Source organism: Rhinoderma darwinii, chromosome 8 (genome assembly GCF_050947455.1).
Source record: "Rhinoderma darwinii isolate aRhiDar2 chromosome 8, aRhiDar2.hap1, whole genome shotgun sequence".
Taxonomy (NCBI): domain Eukaryota; kingdom Metazoa; phylum Chordata; class Amphibia; order Anura; family Rhinodermatidae; genus Rhinoderma; species Rhinoderma darwinii.
In genome coordinates, this window is record NC_134694.1 from 35,606,053 (window position 1) to 35,627,035 (window position 20,983).

The 20,983-nt window shown below is 40.2% G+C and overlaps 1 protein-coding gene across 1 annotated transcript in view; it reads right to left on the bottom strand.

Annotated features, from left to right (window-relative positions):
• The window catches only part of MID2 (midline 2), a 393,352-nt gene that overhangs the window by 13,296 nt on the left and 359,073 nt on the right, over positions 1-20,983 (bottom strand). The window contains exon 9 of the mRNA XM_075835586.1: positions 17,946-18,153. Coding sequence (XP_075691701.1) covers positions 17,946-18,153 — 208 coding nt within the window. The remainder of the gene's footprint in view (positions 1-17,945; positions 18,154-20,983) is intronic.

Consider the following 20,983-nt stretch of genomic DNA (forward strand, 5'->3'; position numbering starts at 1 on the left):
AAATTGTGTTTTAAAATTGGGTCTTTTTGCAAGATGTGCCAATGTTTGCACATGATGTCCCTAATTTTTTTGTGTTGACTATTGTATTTTGTAATAAAATTGAACGAAAATTTATTGGTTTTTTCTTTACTTAATAATGCTTTTTTTGGCTCAGCTATTTTAACACAATTCAGTTTTTTTAGGTCTTTTGTTTTTTTATATGCATCGGATAGAAGAGTACAGGGATAATTTTTCTCTCTAAAACGTTTATAAATAATACGGCTTTGTATGTTAAAGTCTGTATTTGATGTACAGTTTTTCCTGATACGCATGTATTGGCTATAAGGTATGTTCTGGAGCCATTTGCAAAAAGACCCAATTTTAAAACACAATTTACCATTAAAACCGTTAATTACTTTTAGAAGAGCAAAAACCATCAAAAATATACTTGCACCTAGCAGAGTAATTTTTCCTGATCATAAGAATGAAACCAAAGTAACCACTATTGTCAAACATACCAAAAAAGGCAGTTCGAAATGTAGGAGAATAAGATGCCTATGTTGTAATATGATTACTGAAACTGATACGTTCACATCAAATCAAACAAAAAATATATATAAAATTGATAAGCACTTAAACTGTCAGTCACAATATGTTATATCTGATAAACTGCCAATGTGGCTTACAATATGTGGGCAGAACTACACAACAATTACACTGCCGTGTTAATAAACATAGGTACAATTGCAAGAACAAGTTTATGCTACCTAGTATCTCTAGACACTGTATGTTAGCACATAGTGACAATTTTGATTGCTTCACAATTACTCCCATTGAACAAATTTCAGCGTCCAACACCAACAGATTTGCGACTTTATGCAATAGAGAGAACTTCTGGATCTATAAATTAAAAACATTAGTTCCAGAAGGATTGAACGAAAAAATGGAGATAGTCATATATTTATAACTAAACTTTTATTTAATTATATTTATTTATAATAAAACCTTTAATAAGATGATTTTTTGTAGCTATATGACTATTCATTTCATAATTATACAATAGCGCATTAACGGCAAGTGGTTTCTTCTATACATCGAACGAATATTCATAATAAATACAAAATAGCGTATTACTGTCAACGAATTATGATAATAAAAATACAGTACTATGATATGATCAAATAAAAAATGATGATATCTTTTCACTATACAGTTGTTCAATCGCATTAAAAATGAATTATTTCATCTTTTTCATATTATAAGTGATGCTTCGTTAATTTACATTTTTTTAAAATTAATATTGTTATTACATTTCTACCATTTTACATTATTTTAGCTGTTATAAAATATATTTATTGTATCTCTTTTAAAATAACAGGTGGTACTGTCTCCTTTTAATCATTGATATCGTTTCTTATTGGGCTGTGTTCACACAGAGTTTTTTGCAGGAGTTTTTTATTTTTCTGCCCCAAAGAACTCGTCAAGAAACTCCGTGTGAACAGGGCCTTATAGTATATTAATATATTTGAACCTTTGGACAAATACAAGACCAAAGCAAAATCAAACAAAATAATTCTATGTAACATATAAGGTATAAACAAATTATTTTTAAATTGGTTTGGTATTTTAATAGAAAAACAAATTATTTATACATACCTTTCTTTTGAACTGTTGTTTGACCTGCCAATTTGACCCGGTAGTTGTTTCCTTGTTAATTACTCATCTGTGTTATAAAACAGAGACTGATATCCACTGTTAAACACTCGTACACTACCTGAGGAAGAGATCAGTACGATCTCGAAACTTTTTTTGTCGTAATTGTACCTGAATAAAGATAGTTTTAGCCTGCATCACCTCTTTTGAATGCAAATAATTATTTCCAACTGAGGATGCGCCAGAGGGAAATTCCTTTTTTTCTACCTATTCCCTATTGCTATTGAAACATCGAGCCTGTTTCACAGACCTCGAATTGGATCCCTGGCTGCACCTGAATTATAGCTGTCACTGCTATCAAGGATTTATTACATGCAACTATGGATGTTATGCTCCTAGCATAACTCCATAAGGTGAGCATATATTGTTACCTTCAACAGACCTATATCTCTTTTGGTTCATGCACTATTGTGCGCTTTGCATTTTTTCTTTTGTATTTTTTCTTTTGTATTTCTTACACAACAGTATGTGACAGCAATAAATTAGACCGAAGGCCAGACAATCCCATCAACAAATGGCTGCATTCCTCCCCGGTTGTAGTAGGTGTTCATGGCCATTACCTCCACACAGAATACATTTTATTATATAAATCTTATTATACATTTTATATGAGTGGCATGTGCAGGATTTCCTCTGTGGGGTTGGGGGTCATTCAGATATCTTCTCTGGATGGAAGAACATGTCTTGTTCTTATAGGGAAGCTGTTTGGACAAGAAAACCTGCAATTAAGCAAATACTTTTTATGCCCATTCTGTACCCATTTATAGAATTATATACCTTATATGTTCTAGTTAAAAAGATGATGGTACCAGGGTGGGCATATCTGGAAATGAAGAGCATTCCATGCACGTGTCCTGCTCTATGTAAACCAGGTTACAGAATGTATTTAAAGCACAAGGCTTTTGACCCCAACACTGCCAAGAGCAAAGATGTTAATGTTAAGAGTGTGGAATTTTCTAAACTGCCATTTACTTAAAGGCAGCAAGAGGTAAACACTTTACTGCTGTATCTCTCTCTCTCACTAATGCATAACAATGTTAAAAATGTATTAACTGAAAGGGATTCTGGGTAATACATCCACAATGAGCAGAGATTTTGCTTGTGGGTTTTTATTAACTCGGCAAAACAGATTTCCTTCGCACTGAAACTTAAACATTATGAACACCTCTGCAGCAAGGAATGGGATTTTTTTCTACGCTTTGAAAGCCTGAAGTGCTATGTACCTTATTAAAAATGAATGTCTGAGGTCTGCACGCTGCATGTTAAACAGACTGTGTGTGAGAATTTTAAGCAGAGTCGACAGCATCATTGTAATAGAAGTTGTCAGGAACCAACTGACCACGTAGTGCGGGACCTGGAGGGGGAAGGGAGGCAGAGAGCAAGAGGAACACTGGACCATTAAAAGTTATTATAATAGACTTAGACATTCCTTCACTGTATTCTCTGGATAAGAGGAAAAAAATAAAAGATCACCTTGTGTAAATAACGGCCACATAATTATAAACTGCCAGAAACAAGAACAGATTACATGAGCAAATGCAAAATGTCCTAATATTAAAAACACAAATCAAATATTTTACAATTTAAGGTGGATTGTCCATTTTATAAAATGTAATTGATATAAAACTGAACATTGAAATACAAATAGAACTGTAAATAAGTTCTGTTTTTTTTTTTTGTAATCCTTAATCGACACAAGGAAACGTCAATGCGGCTCCTAGAACATGTGTAAGATTAGGCACCCTCTGCTGAAGAGTGAAGGCCTGTACTGTGGGGGGACAGAGGAGAAAGATGCTGCAAAGACACAGTAAGGGTATGTTCACATGCTAAACAAAAAACATCTGTAAAATACGGAGCTGTTTTCAAGGAAAAACATCTTCCGATTTTCAGCCGTTTTTAAAGCATCAAGCGTTTTTTGATGCAATTTTTATGGCCGTTTTTGGAGCTGTTTTTCTATTGACCCAATGAAAAACGGCTCAAGAAGTGACATGCACTTCTTTTTACAGGGCATTTTTTTTTCCGCTGTTTTTCAAACAGCCGTGTAAAAAAAACGCCCCGTCGTAACGAAATGCTGTTTTTCCCACTGAAATCGATGGCTAGATGTTTGGAGGCATTCAGCTTTCATATTTTCAGCCATTTTTCGGAAGGTTTACAGCCCGAAAAGCGGCTCAAAATAAGCCATTTCAACAAACCCTAAGAATCAGGTATAGAGCAGTCATCAAAAAGGAACAGAAGGAGAAGGAAGAAGTTCTAAAATATACGCAGGTAAAGATACTGCATAGACTCACATTTTAGCTGAACATTTTGCATAAAATGATGTTAGTCTAAAAATCTGAGTGAGACTATTACTGGGATTTAAAGCTAGTTCTATCTGAACTGTGCTTGCAATTACTCAATTCTGTGACAAAAGTTTCATTTAAGAAACTGCACCCCCTACACAGGGCCACACGATCCATGAGGTGAGATAAGTATCTCGCCTCAGGCGGTGGCCTGCTGCCTCTCCGAGGGGGCACTGGTGCCACTGATACCAACTGCCGCCACACCCTCCTGCACTATAATTGTATCTGCGTCTATAGAATGCGATACAATCACATGCATAAGCGCTTTATAAGCGCTGAATGGCCGGGCACGTTGCGTGCCCTGATATTTAGTGTCTTTCGATGACATCATTTCGCCGCTTGCATCGTTGAAAGGCGATGATTGGCAGGCCAGAATGACTTGCCCTGCCATTCAGCGCCTTTAAACTAGCAAGCAGCAGGATGACGTCATCGCACCGCTTGCATCGTTCAGCCCCAGCAGACCGGCTCAGAAAAGAGCTGGCCTGCATTGCAAGAGCACGGCACAGGAATGGGAATCAGGTGAGTGAGCAACATTTTTTTTTTCTCTTAAAAGTGTGAGTGCCATTATCTACGGGGGGGGGGGCTCTATCTACAGGTCGTGTATGTGTATGGTACTATGTGGGGTACTATCTACAGGGGGCTATATGTGGGGCATTATCTACAGGAGGGCTATATGTGGGGAACTATCTGCAGGGGGGCTATATGTGGGGCACTATCTACAGGGGGCTACATGTGGGGCACTATCTACAGGGGGGCTATATGTGGGGCACTATCTACAGGGGGCTATGGGTAGGGCACTAACTACAGGGGGCTATATTTAGGGCACTATCTACAAGGGGATATATGTAGGGCACTATCTTCAGGGGGCTCTATGGGGGCGCTATCTACAGGGGCTCTATGGGGCAGTATCTACATGAGGCTCTATAGGGGACAGTATATGTGTGGGGCACGGTCTACAGGGGGCTCTATGGGGGCACTCACTGTCTACAGAGGGCTTTATGTGGGGGCACTATCTACAGGGAGCACTATATGGGGGGCACTATCTACAGGAGGCTTTATGGGGGGTACTATCTACAGGGGGCACTGTGTGTGTGTGTGTGACACACAGTGTATGGTGTTATTATAATGTGACGGTCTCCGTACAACATAGCGTAGTAATAAACAAAAACAAATAAAAATATCAAATATCAAATCATTATCATAACATCAAGTCAAGCCTATTTAATATTACAAGTTGGTATGATCGAATTCAATTATAATTTTTTACATATATTTAGGGGTAATGTGTTCACTATGTACAGAAGGCATAACTAACAAATAAGAATTACCGTATTTACCCCTATATTTTGCTATTGTGCATTTTTATTTATATTTTGCTATTGCTTCAGTGATCAATCCCTATCAGTGGTGAATTGGCATGATATTCATCATCCACTCACATAGGCCGCCAGGACGCAGGCTTTGGCTGTACTGCATTCGGTATTGCCCTGGTAAGGGGACACTGCCCCTTTATGACGAGTGTAGCTGAGTGCTTGAGGAGGCATGTCCTGCAGAGATCTTAGCGCCAGCGTCGCTGATGGCACTAGCGGCAGTGATTGGCTGGGTAGATCACATGGTGTGTCTGCGTCAGAGTGGCCACACGTCCCTAGTGACATCTGTGGCTCTGATTGGCTGGTGGTGGGGCTCGGCCTCAGCGAAGGGGGAGGAGTGTCATCTATATTAACTGTCAGTCCCAGGGTAAGCATGCCGCTGATACCAAATGCGAGCACGCTTCCGTGCATATACAAACAAAGTACTGATAAACTGAATTGAATTATCTCTGGCATGATAGTCAGCTTAATCTAATCTTTAGCAGACCCCTGATGAAATCTGTGTATAGAAACATGTAGGGTCAGAATAGAGGGGGAATGAGTGTAGATGATAGCTTATCTAGATCATATAGTATATGCGTTGGGGCGCCCAGGAGTTTTCCTGGTTGCTCCATAGGTCTGTGATAGTGATCTGCTGTGGTATTAATCGTCAAACACATTAATCCCATATATCATTAGGAGTGTGTACGTCAATAGGATTCACAATTGAATCAGCTGATGAATTACTTTGTTTTCAAAATATAATTTGAGCACAGTGGAGTTTTTCATGGTGGTGATTGTACCCCTGATTTTAGCAAGTTATTAAATAAAATGTATTTTACTCTTTAGTCACATTAGGTGAATAGAATCTGAGCAGACTTCACCTGTGAATCACTTAACGTAAATGTTTATTCTGCCTCTAATCAGTACTGTAGTCACTGTATGATCTACAGCGAGATGATGGGTGGTATGATTTTTTTTTTTTCATTTTTTTTTTAAATGAAACAGCAACTTCTAGCATATCCATACCATCGTTCGGGCCATGCTAGGAGCTGTAGTTTTATGCCGTACAAACATATATGGCAGGGGTTGCACTAAATAGAGCTGTATTTGTGCTGGTGCTGTATTATGTACTGAGCTTGGTTCTGTTGTTGTATTCATGTACTGAGCTTTGTTCTGGTGCTGTATATATGTACTGAGCTTGGTACTGTTGTTTCGAGCTTGGTTCTGGTTTTGTATTTCTGTACTGAGCTTTGTTCTGGTGTTGTATTTATGTATTGAGCTTTGTTCTGGGGCTGTATTATGTACTGAGCTTTGTTCTGGTGTTGTATTCATGTACTGAGCTGTGTTCTGGTGCTGTATATATGTACTGAGCTTGGTACTGGTGTTTCGAGCTTGGTTCTGGTTTTGTATTTCTGTACTGAGCTTTGTTCTGGTGTTTTATTTATGTATTGAGCTTTGTTCTGGGGCTGTATATATATACTGAGCTTGATTCTGGTGTTTTATATATATACTGAGCTTTGTTCTGGTTTTGTATTTATGTATTGAGCTTGGTTCTGGTGCTGTATTTATGTATTGAGCTTTGTTCTGGTGCTGTATATATGTATTGATCTTGGCTCTGGTGTTGTATTTATGTACTGAGCGTGGTTCTGGTGCTGTATATATGTTTTGAGCTTTGTTCTGGTGCTGTATATATGTCAGAGCTTGGTTCTGAAACTGTAATTATATAGGATATATTTATAATAACAAAATTGCGGGGCAGATGGAATTGTTTTCAATTCATTGTATATTTAATGAGAACCTGTCAGGTGTTTTTAACCCCTTGAACTTCCACCATGCAGTAATATATGACCTGCCAATATTTCCAAACATTCCCTTGTATATTTTTTCTGATGCAGCAAAATCGATAAAATAAACTTTTAAAACGGCGCACACTATATTCTAATTACTCATTAAAGGGTCATGGGGTGGTGCCGCTAGCCTGAAGAGTCACATAGTCCTGCCTCAAACCCACCTTCCATGCTTGATTGACATCCCCCTGGCTGTTATACATCAGTAGCAGCCTCCTCCAACTTTCTCTGATGCGCCATTGCATTGTACTACTTGGGCACGCACTGTGCGGCGAGGTGTACTCTGCCCGGCTTCATCGCTGAACCGTGCATGCCAGGGGAGTACAGGGCAACGGCGCATCTGAAAGAGTTGGATGTGGCTGCTAGTGATGTAGAACAGCCAGGGGGATGTCAATCAAAATCTGGGGAGCGCCATTTCAATTTTCGCCTCAGAAAAGGCGGCAGAAAAGCTAGAATCGGCCCTGCCCCTACAGGGACATTATGTTATGTTCAATGAAAATGTCTGGAAAGGGTTACAAGCAGGTTTCCTTGCTTTGTTCTGAAGGTATCCGATCCGGTTCTTAGCCCAAAATATACAGTTCCCACATGGAACTTTAGTATTGCCAGTTAAAAATGGCCTCAGGCTATCTTATTTGAGTGCTCTGCCTGAAGAACACCAGGGGATAAATCTATACCCTACTATGATAAGACACTATACAACAGGATATTTTTTCATATATATATATATGGTAGGGCATTTGGGGGGAAAAGCACTTATCTCCTTATTCATTCTGTTCTGTCCTATATTTCATCCAAAGAGTGAAAATATAAAGTCTTCTGTATGTGTCCAAAAAGACAGCATTATATTCTTCCCTTGCAGGTAATTGTTTATTTTCTAATTCCTTTTTTGCTCTCAGTCACTACTGAATTTAGCGCTCATGTAACTTCAAGTCTGCATCTGACATGGTGGTCAGGAACCCTCAATGTAGCTTGAAAATAATTGAAATAATAATTTCAGCAGGCAGAAACAAATCCATGATCCTGTGCTGGGTCCCCGGAAAAAATAAATAAACCCACTCATCTACTACACAGTGAGTAAAACAACCGGAGATCCAGAAGTGTCACCTGCTAGCCTTGGCCTCTGTTGCTAAGCAACGTCCAGAACATATTTGGTTGCTGCATACCAAGCATTAGTAGTAGAAATGTATTAGTTTGCAATACTCGCTACTCTATGGTTACAATGTACCTCCATACTAGAATTTTCCTGTAATAGAATAAGCTTATAGGATCAATAAAAATGAATAAAGATGTTTGAGTTGCAGTTTCTCTTATACAGAAATTATCAATATACAACCAGTAACTGCAACATCTGTTATTACTGTCAACTTATATACACAAAACATATGTCCATTGCTGTATCTAAAAATATCCATGACTGGCATGGCGAGACTGATTTAAAAATAAAAAGGGTTTTGTTCTTTGAAATTTAGAGAATTTTATGTGTCATCTCCACATACAGTATATGAATCTATATATTAACAGGCATATGCAGATATTGCTAAGAATATCTGTTGAAAATAAAACATGTTACATTTCAGTTATCATTAAAGTCCACAGTGATTGTAATGGAGGACTTTATAAACCGCAGAGAACGTCTACACAAATTTTCAACTTCCCCTTTACTAAAGTAAGATAAGTATCAATATCAGTAACTCCTCTGTAGTATGGGGTGTTTATATACACCCCTCAACGTTAAAATTGTAACGCCAAAAAGGAAAAGTTTTGGAATTGTGGAAATCACAGGATAGATAGACATGTTAATGATATGCAAATGATAAAAAAAATGGAAACTAAATATTCAAAAGATCTCGATTTGTTCAGTATCGAGTATAAACAGCAAGTGCAGAAATTCATGCACTTACACGCCTTGGCATGCTATAAATGAGGTTATTAATGATTGCCTGAGGAATGTTATGCCAGGCTAAATCCACTTGGGCACGCAAATCATCAAGATTAGGTGCTGGCAACTCCCATTGCAATTGCCGACCAATGACGTCCCAGATGTGCTCGATTGGAAAGAAGTTCGGAGTCGCTGCAGGCCATGGTATCACGTTTAGGCAACTCAGGCTGTTCACTGTAGTATGAGCAAGATGCGGCCTGTCGTTGTCCTGTTGAAAAAGGGCTTCTGGGACACTTTGGAGAAATAGCCGTGCCACTGGTTACACGACCAAATCAATGTAATGCCGAGCTGTTAGTGTACGTGAAATGAAGACTAAAGGGTCCGGCTACCATACATTGTGCCACCCCAAACCATAATCTCGGTAGTAGAAGTGGTGTGACGTTCTCTTGTTAAGGCCTCTTCGTGGCGTTGCCCACGTGTTCTCCAGACAAAATTTCCGGCTATCAATGCGTCCAAGTTCAAAACGGGACTCATCGCTGAAGAGGATAGACCTCGATTCCAGCCTCCATTGCCATCTTGCTGTGCACCATGATAGCCTTTGAGAGCGGTGGCATGTGGTCAATGGAACACCTGTAGCTGGACGTCTGGCTTGTAGTTCAATGTCGTGCAAACGCCTTCTGGTTGCCGCCCTAGGATTGGGATGTGACGTCTAATTTCACTTGCAGTACAGAATGGGTCACTACACGCCATTTTTCCATCTCAATGAGATAGCAGAAACCATCATATACGTTGACTAATCCCTTCTCCCAGATTCATAAAACACCAAAAGATCTGTAGATTGAGTTATCCCACATCTTATTTTTTTCATTTTATCTGTATTTTTCATGCAGTGTTGCATGTTTTAAGATTTGTATTTGTATCTTTATTTGCATATCCCTTGCATTTTTATGTTTAAATGTTTGAGACTGTAATATGGTATACCTCCCCCATTATAACGACCCACCTACACAATGTGTCGGACTTTCTAATTAATACGGTATAGTTCTTTTCTTTCTTGCTCAATGCTGACTAGACCCTATATGCCCCCCCCCCCCTCCTCTTTATCCCCTAGAGCCAAACTAGGTCACAATTTTTTTAAAACCTAACAGACAAAAAATCTTTGAAATTTTCCAATGCCACTCCAACATATGACTTGGACAATCAGGGGAATCTGTTCAAAAAAATTGGGATAACACAATCCCCTCTCTGCAAGATTTTCCAGTTATACAGACCTGTTGATGAAACAGTGGCAATTCCTCCTGTTTTTTGCTTCCATCGCCCTTGTGTTTTGTTAGCAATAGCTTGGGCAGGACCGTGGTCTGACCAGCTGGTTTCTGCCACATCTTTATCCCCCCAGTCCTCCATATTTGCCTGAATGTCACCATAGCAACAGAAAATGCTGCCTTGTTCAAACCACCCTACTCCCTACAAAAGTCAGATGTCCGATCACCTTTTATTTTGAATTGACCTCTCCAAGCCTCCGTAGTTCCCCTGTGGTTTCCATTGCAACCGAGGACACCGACCCGTCTCCCCGCTTCGCTCCTCACAAAATACTCATCGTTCTCCATAGTAACCAGGGATGCTGGCCTGTCAACTCAATTCGTCCCTCACATAGCTTACGGCGGTCGGCATAACAATCGGATATGCGGACCCAGCAAACCATTCCACCTACATAGTGCCTCCCCAAGATCACATGGAAGTGTGCATGTACTGTATATATTTATTGACTTCACTTACAATCATACATGATCCCGGCCGGACTAGTACCGTAAAACGCTCTGGCTTTCATTCTACTCTGCAACTTAACCCCTTCCCGCAGTGGCCACTTTTGACCTTCCTGATAGAGCTTTATTTTTCAAATCTGACATGTTTCACTTTATGTAGTAATAACTTTGGAATGCTTTTACCTATCGAAGTGATTCTGAGATAGTTTTCTCGTGACATATTAGACTTTGTTAGTGAAAAAATGTAGTTGATTGAATTTATTTGTGAAAAACACCAAAATTTTGAGAAAATTTGCGAAAATTAGCGTTTTTCTAAACTTAAATGTATCGGATTGTAAAATCGATAGTAATACTACACAAAATAGTTACTAGTTAACATTTCCCACGTCTACTTTATGTTTGCATCGTTTTTTGAACGTCCTTTTATTTTTCTAGGCCGTTACAAAGCTTAGAACTTTAGCAACAATTTCTCACATTTTCAGTAAAATTTCAAAAAGGCTATTTTTCATGGACCAGGTCAGTTCTGAAGTGGTTTTGATAATACCAATAAATTACCCCATTTTAAAAACTGCACCCCTCAAAGTATTTAAAATAGAATTTTGAAAGTTTCTTAACCTTTTAGGCGTTTCACAAGAATTAAAGCAAAGTAGAGGTGAAATTTACAAATTTCATTTTTTGCAGAAATTCATTCTTAATTAATTTTTTTTATGTAACAAAGAAGATTTTACAAGACAAACGCAACTCAATATTTATTTACCAGATTCTGCAGTTTTTAGAAATATCCCATATGTGGCCCTAATGTGCCAATCGACTGAAGCACGGGCCTCAGAAGCAAAGAAGTACCAAGTGGATTTTGGGGCCTTCTTTTTATTAGATAATATTTTAGGCACCATGTCAGGTTAGAAGAAGTCTTCTGGTGCCAAAACAAAGGAAACACCCACAAAAAGACCCCATTTTGGAAACTACAACCCACAAGGAATTCATCAAGGGGTGTAGTGAACATTTTGAACAGATTTTCATCGATTTTATTAGAATTTGGATGAGAAAATAAAAATGTTTACATTTTTACAATAAGATGTCATTTTAGCTTACATTTTTTTTATATCATATGTTGTCATAAATTGCTCTTTGGGCACATGGCAGAGCTTAGAAGCAAAGGCGCGCTAGTTGGCTTTTGGAGCACAGATTTTGCTGGATTGGTTTCTTGGCACCATTTCGCGTTTGCAAAGTCCATGTGGGACCAAAACAGTGGGAACTCCCCAAAAATGACTCCATTTGGGAAATTACACAGCTTGAGGAATTTATCTAGGGGTGTAGTGAACATTTTCTTAGAATTGGGCAGTGAAAAAATATATATATTTTTATTCCAATAAGACATAGATTTAGGAGAAAAGGCACGGCAACATTTGTAAAGCAATTTCTCCCGAGTACGGCAATACCCCATATGTGGTCATAAACTATTATTTGGGCACAAACTATGGCTCAGAAGGGAAGGAGCGCCATTTGGCTTTTGGAGTGCAGATTTTGCTGGATTGGTTTCTGGGTGTTATGTCGCATTTGCAACACCCCTGTGGGACTAAAACAGTGGAAACCCCCCAAAAGTGACCCCATTTTGGTAACTACACCCCTCAAGGTATTCATCTAGGGGTGTAGTGAGCATGTTAACCCCACATGTGTTTTCCAGAAATTAGTGTGCACTTGATGTTGCAGAGTGAAAATGGGAATTTTTCCATAGATATGCCCAGCTAGTGGTGCCCAGCTAGTGCCACCATGAAAAGACAGCTTTCTAATTATTATGCAGTCTTTCCCAGTTTTAGAAACACCCTACATGTGGCCCTAATATTTTGCCTGGACGATCGACAGGGCTCAGGAGTGAAAGAGTACCATGCGAAATTGAGGCCTAATTTGGCGACTTACACAGTATTAGTTCACAATTGCAGGGCTCTGATGTGAAATAATAAGAGAAACACCTGAGAAGTGACCCCATTTTGGAAACTACACCCCTCAAGGCATTTATTGAGGGGTGTAGTAAGCATTTTCACCCCACAGGTCTTCTCCATAAATGATTGCATTGCGGATGGTGAAAAGTAAATATTTTAATTTTTCCCTAGATCTGCCATTTCAGTGGCAAATACACTACCGTTCAAAAGTTTAGGGTCACTTAGAAATTTCCTTATTTTTGAAAGAAAAGCACAGTTTTTTGTCAATGAAGATAACATTAAATTAATCAGAAATACACTCTATACATTGTTAATGTGGTAAATGACTATTCTAGCTGCAAACGTCTGGTTTTTAATGCAATATCTACATAGGTGTATAGAGGCCCATTTCCAGCAACCATCACTCCAGTGTTCTAATGGTACATTGTGTTTGCTAACTGTGTTAGAAGGCTAATGGATGATTAGAAAACACTTGAAAACCCTTGTGCAATTATGTTAGCACCGCTGTAAACAGTTTTGCTGTTTAGAGGAGCTATAAAACTGACCTTCCATTGAGCTTGTTGAGAATCTGGAGAATTACATTTGTGGGTTCGATTAAACTCTCCAAATGGCTAGAAAAAGAGAGCTTTCATGTGAAACTCGACAGTCTATTCTTGTTCTTAGAAATGAAGGCTATGCCATGCGAGAAATTGCCAAGAAACTGAAGATTTCCTACAACGGTGTGTACTACTCCCTTCAGAGGACAGCACAAACAGGCTCTAACCAGAGTAGAAAGAGAAGTGGGAGGCCCCGCTGCACAACTGAGCAACAAGACAAGTACATTAGAGTCTATAGTTTGAGAAATAGACGCCTCACAGGTCCTCAACTGGCAGCTTCATTAAATAGTACCCGCAAAACGCCAGTGTCAACGTCTACAGTGAAGAGGCGACTCCGGGATGCTGGCCTTCAGGGCAGAGTGGCAAAGAAAAAGCCATATTTGAGACTGGCTAATAAAAGGAAAAGATTAATATGGGCAAAAGCACACAGACATTGGACAGAAGAAGATTGGAAAAAAGGCTTATGGACAGACAAATCGAAGTTTGAGGTGTTTGGATTACACAGAAGAACATTTATGAGACGCAGAACAACTGAAAAGATGCTGGAAGAGTGCCTGACGCCATCTGTCAAGCATGGTGGAGGTAATGTGATGGTCTGGGGTTGCTTTGGTGCTGGTAAAGTGGGAGATTTGTACAAGGTAAAAGGGATTTTGAATAAGGAAAGCTATCACTCCATTTTGCAACGCCATGCCATACCCTGTGGACAGCGCTTGATTGGAGCCAATTTCATCCTACAACAGGACAATGACCCAAAGCAAACCTCCAAATTATGCAAGAACTATTTAGGGAAGAAGCAGGCAGCTGGTATTCTATCTGTAATGGAGTGGCCAGCACAGTCACCAGATCTCGACCCCATAGAGCTGTTGTGGGAGCAGCTTGACCGTATGGTACGCAAGAAATACCCATCAAGCCAATCCAACTTGTGGGAGGGGCTTCTGAAAGCATGGGGTGAAATTTCTCCCGATTACCTCAGCAAATTAACAGCTAGAATGCCAAAGGTCTGCAATGCTGTAATTGCTGCAAATGGAGCATTCTTTGACGAAAGCAAAGTTTGAAGGAGAAAATTATTATTTCAAATAAAAATCATTATTTCTAACCTTGTCAATGTCTTGACTATATTTTCTAGTCATTTTGCAACTCATCTGATAAATATAAGTGTGAGTTTTCATGGAAAACACATAATTGTCTGGGTGACCCCAAACTTTTGAACGGTAGTGTGTTCATTGTATAACATCTACGTGTTATGACATCGGACTAATCTCTTCATCAGGTTAAAACTTACATGTTGCTAGGAGGACCTCGAAGAGTTTAAATAGCTTGAAAAGACTTCCAAAAGCAGAAGAAGCATCAGTGAGGTCAAGGGTTAACAATATATAAATACATTTGGATGCATGCATAAAACATTCAACATTCAGGAAAAGGATAATTGTTGTTACAGTAACAGTCAGACTGTGCGTGTTTGTAAGCACATTAACCCCTTCCCGACATCCACCCTATATAGGAGTTCCCGCAAAGCGCAGTACCATTACGTTGCGGTGATAATGCGGGCTCAGTAGTTGAGCCTGCACCATCACCGCCGGGTGCCAGCTGTATATTACAGCTGACACCCCGATGTAACGGCCAGGCCTGGAGATAGCCTCCGATCCGGCCGATTAACCCCTCAGATGCTGCGTTCAATAGAGATCGCAGCATCTGAGGGGTTTTTAGACACTGGCATGCCAGCAACGTTATGGGTTGCCGGTGGCTGCAATCGCAACCAGAGGCCTCCCGGTCTGCCAGCAATGGAAGCCTCCAATGCCTAAAAGGCTTCCGGTACCACGGCAAGATGGCGCCGTCTCAGCTTCCGGCTAAAAAGCTGAGCTCATGTCATCAGCAGTGGGACACCCCACTGTAACTACAGGAACAGGAGCAGATAGGAAGGGGTAGAGGGAAAACCGTGATGACAAATAATTTGGGTGGAGTTAGGACAACATATATTCTGCATGAAATGTACATACGTATTATAACATGGTATCCAAGATATATGGGGCGTTGTGTGTGGAGATACTCCATTTTGTGGCTCACCATGCAACAAACGGGTCGGTACAGGTGTTAGGTCCCTGTGTTGGTTAACTTGTTCCATGCACTTTTATATTGGACTCATGTTCAAATACTGCTTAGAATATCTCTTTATGTCACTGTTTTTGTTGGTATTTGTCCTTATGATATCCCTGTACTATTGTAATTTACCCAGTGTACATACACTTTTTTTGAACTAATTTACCTGTACTTTGCCGCATCATAGGATGTTTATAGGTCATCTGCATGTCATTGGTGTAGCCCTCATTGTATCTCCATACTAGTTCTTAATTGTCTGTTATATTGCTTTTAAGTCTTGATGGCCAGTATGTTTTTATTATTTTTGTAATAAAGTATTTCTATTTTTTCATGGTACACATTTGTACTTTGTGGTATTTATTCAGTTTTGGATTTTTGATATGTCCTCACGTATAACTAAAGGTATTATATCCAAGATGCTTGTTCAGCTATGTTCACACCTGCGTTGTGTGACATTTCGTTGCTCTGCTCCGTCACTCGGTTTGCGTCGGGGTGTCCGTGATTTTACGGCCACAATATCGCAGCATCCTGCGCTATTGTCTCCGGTAATGTCTGGGAATCCCTGCCGGATCTGTAACGCAGGCCCATATGGAGTCTCCAACGCAGATCTGAACAAAACCTAATAAATGCCTTCATGTTATTGAGTATAGTCCTGGTAATACGGTATCCTGTAGAAAGGGCTCGATTTTATTTGGATATCTTTTTCTATTTATTTGAGTATTTTTTTATTTTTATTAAAGGAGTTGTTCACTACCAGAAAACTGACATCAGTATACAATAGGTGCGGGTCCGATACCCGGAACCCACACCCTGCACCGATCAGCCACTCCAGTGGCCTGTGGGCCCTGGATGTTATTGCCCATTATGCGATGTACGGAGCCGGAAGAAGTTGGCTCTGTACATAGCATAGCGGCCGTGCTGCAGCTCTGCTCCTATTCACTTGAAGAGTACTGCAGCTCGGCCGCTATTCCGTGGCCGGAGCTGACTGCTTCCGGGATGTACAGCTGGTGCCCAGAGGCAGCCGGAGCGGCTTAATGGTGCGGCGTCCGGGTGTCGGACCCCACAGATCATGTACTGATGACCTATCCGTTGGATAGATCATCAGTTGTCCGTTAGTGGACAACCCCTTTAACTTATTTATTATAAACCCTTTTTTCTCTTACTTATCCCTCCAAGGGTCAGTTCACACAGAGTTTTCTTGCGCTGATTTTGACGTGGAAACTGCATCAGAAAATAGCGTAAAAAAAAGGCTGAAATTGCCCCTAATTGATTTCAATGGGAAGCAGAGGCGTTTTTTTTTCCCGGGCGGCTTTTGGACGCTCGCAGGAAAAGAAAGTGGCATGTCCTTTCTTGCTGCGGTTTCCGCCTCTGACCTCCTATTGAATCAACGGGAGGCAGAAAAAACCCGCGGCACTCGTTTCTGAGAGTATGTCACTGCGTTTTTTTCCTTGCATTGGCTTCAATAGCCGCAGGCACAAAACGTTGCTAAAAAATTTGGAAAAATACATTCAGGCATTTGAAAATCTGGCATAAAGCTAGAGAAGGCTGGGATGACATGATCTTCTATATGCAGATCACACATAACAGTGCTGACCATGCAGTAGTCTGCATACAGAGGAATACTGTGAGGACAGAAACCATGTCCTCCCAGCATCCCAGGCATTATGTGGCAGTGACATCATCAAAAGTTTCCAAGGAAACTGTAATGTCAGGATAGGGAGACAGACAGGTGAGCCATAATCTACCCGCCACTCAGTCCCTGCCTACTTGCACAGCCCGTCCTAGGCGACGGCGTACAACTGGGCAACGGTCCCTACGCTCAATATGTGCACGACAGACAAACAAGACAAGGGTACACAGAAGCAAGGGAAGTGGGGCAGTTGCCCACGGCAACACCGTGAGCAACAGAGAAGTGGACGAGCCGAGTCAAACCAGGAGTGTACGTGGTAACAAATGCAGAGCAGGAGAATAGTCAGTCAATCCAGGGTCAATATGAAGCAGAGGTCAATGGTAACAGCAGGAACAGCAGAGCCAGGAAACAAGAGAATCACAGGCAAAGGACAAGCAGCAAATGAAGGTATAAGTAGACCAAGAACGGGAGCTAGAACCGTCTGGCCAGGCTGCGATAGGTTCCCCCACTCCTCAGCCTACCAGGCTGAGTGGTAGCAGATCAAGTCACTCTAGCAGACCTAGGAACAGATGCAGGCTGATTAACCACAGGCGTCGACATAGAAGCTGTGTCAGGCAAATCCTTTACAGAAACAGTGCAAATGTGAAAGCTTCCTTACTGCACGTCACATCCAGGCGGAGGCAGTGAATATGTTGTGGCCTAAAACGGATTAAGCAACTCATTCACACACTTCCCTGCTCGATTCACAAGATAGGTATAGAAAAATATAACAGCGCTGGACAATCTCATGATACTACGTGATTTACTCACCAAGTACAGTTTCCTACAGCTACTTCCCAGTAATGGCATCCACTGTCAATAAAGACATTGCCTGTTGCCCCGTAGCAACCTGTTCCGCTAAAGCGCTCCGGAGTATGACTCTTCTTCAGGGAACTTTCTTCTTTTTCCATCTGCATTCCATCATTGGTTATTTTTAGCTTTTTATGTGCAAACTTAGGGTCAAGTTTAAATGGCTGACCTATAGAAAGAAATAGACAATAAAAGATGTTAAGTAACAAAAATCTAATATTTTATACATCAATCAAAGTCATACATACTAACACAGGTCACAAGTCTCTCTGCAGTGCCTTAGCAGGCCTCACTTCACTATCATATATTGAACTCTCAATACTACCACCCCCTTTGCACACAAGCGATCACTCTCACACTACTCCAACAAACAGACAGATGCTAAATCTTCACGACTATCATACAATACAACATACACCAAAATACCCAAATCTCACAGCTTGTTGATTTCTGAAGCCGCTGTCGCCATTCTCACTATGACGTTGGTGTCTACACTGAGTTTATGCCTTTCCTATTTTACTTCACTGCGAGAATACTGTAGGTTTAAGGCAGAATCACAGTTCTTATAGCTGTGATCCTTCTACCATTTTATGTGGGTCAATAGGATTTCGTTTGAAGCTTCAACTCCACCTCAACGCCCTCAGCTGTAATTCTCATCGCACTCTTTCCGGTGTGTTTTATGACATGTCCTCTCGATACTTAAAAAATAACCCTGTGTGGGTTGTGTTGGTGGTCTTTTTGTTGGAAAAAATAAAGACACTTTGATTGTTGGTGTAACTTCTATTTTATGCTTATGTCCTCTTTATACATCATACAAAAATATCTGTGGAGAAACCCTTAACTCTTTAATGACCGAGCCATTTTTTGTTTTTTTCCTTGCCTTCCAAGAGCCATAACTTTTTATTTTTCCATTGACATAGCCCTATAAGGTTGTAGGTTTTAGTAACACCATTTAATGTACCATATAATGTACTGTGAAACTTTGAAAAATTATTTTGTGGGGTGGAAAAGGAAAAAAAAACAGCAATTTCCCCATTCTTTTTTTTGGGTTTCGATTTTATGACATTCTCCCTATGGTTACATGTTAGCTTTATTCTGTGGATCAATACGATACAGGTGATACCAAATTTCTATAGTTATTTTTATGTTTTAGTACTTTTACTAAATAAAAAACTTGTTTTGTGTCACCATATTCTGAGAACCAGAACTATTTTTATGTAGAGGCTTACATTGCTGTTCCTCGGAGCCCCATAGAAATTAATGGAGCGGGTGCCAAACATGCGCACTACCGCTCTATTCCTATGGGGCTCCCAGGAACAACAAGGTAAACCTGTTCTAGTGATCGGTGGGGGTCCCAGCGGTCGGACAACCACCGATGAGATATTTATCATCTAAGCTGTGGATAGGTGACAAATATAAATTATGGGAAAACTCCTTTATGCTCTGCCTCTTGCAGGGCTTAATAGGAGCACAAAGATGGCAGACTTGGGGGCATTCATTAAGCCTCCAGGCTGCCATAACAACCATCGCATAACGGGGGAGACTAGCTGTTGGAGGGGACTGCCCCGTATTTTTAATGGCTTAGATGCCTTGGTCACTATTGACCCCGGCATCTAAATGATTATCTCTGATCCCGGCCGTTAGAGTAGGGTGTCAGCTGTAATATACAGCTGACACCCGCAGCGTATGGAGCGGCTCAGCTCGTGAGCCTGCTCCATACAACCCCACCCCCTATAACGTATATGTACCATGCTTGGTCAGCAACAGGTTAAACCGTTGATAATCTAGACTTGAACTACCAGATGAAGAAATCACTATCCATGGCATATCCTTGTTTATTCTGTTGTGGCACTGTTTTTGGAAGAAAGTAGCCATCATTTTCTAATCCTGGACAGCCCCTTTAAGCTATTATTCCTACCAATGTTTAGTCCATTAGAAAACCTATTTCATTTAAATGTATAGAAAACATTGTTTAACCATGTCAGTAATGGTCTATAAAAACAGTGGGGGGCTTTTCATTTCTAATATTAGACATGATGCAGGACTTTGCTCATACAAGGTTCAGAAGTCTTGCTCAGGATTGTATGTATTGTTGTCAATGTATTTGCAGTTTACAGTCTTTTTTTGTATAATGTGGCAGACAATGATATAGCATCTTGAAAGTCGGCCACGTCAACACATGCATCATGTGAGAGTGTCCTGACAGTGGCAATTAGAGAAACGGTAGGGAGCATTCTGGAGGACATTCGCAAACAATTCGAGCAGCAGAATTATTTGTGAGAACACAGACAACATGTTTGAACCAATTTTTCTATATTAACCATAAACTGTCTGGTTTAAAGTAACTGCTGTACCCTATTTAACATTTACTGAATAAAATGCCCAGCATATCACCAACCTAATGCATTAGCTGCAGGCAGATAAATCAATTTGAAACCACAGATATGAGTTTTATTGGTAAATGGTCCTACATGCTTTATATTTGGCTTGTCAGACTTCTGATTCGAAATCTTATTGAGTGTCTGAGCTTTTAAAGGACATTATTTCAGACTGAGACAGGCGCCGAGGCTTATAAAGAAAATACATGTTCACAATGAATTGCAAGATCCTACAAGGGCAGAGTCATTTTAGCAGTACGAGATAGCATTAAATTCAGAATTCATGGTGAATAGCAGTTTCCTCTTAGCAGGGGTAGAAAATTTGGTTTTATTCGGAAACACTGCACCTGTCACCCTTGGACATAGCAAGTACAAAGTGTCTGATGATGGTTTCCTGTGGCTTAATGTTTCTGAGAAAGGAAGACGATGTGCAATTTTAAGTAACAATAGCTAATATAGAAAATGGAGAACATGTTACATCCTACTGCTAACATTTCAGACATACACAATGTACAAGATCGTTGAGCCTGGACAAATAGGATCGAAATAAGTAACAGTGTACCTGCACATTCATGTTACAAAGTCAACTACTTTACAGTTTTTATATAAGGCTAAATTCAC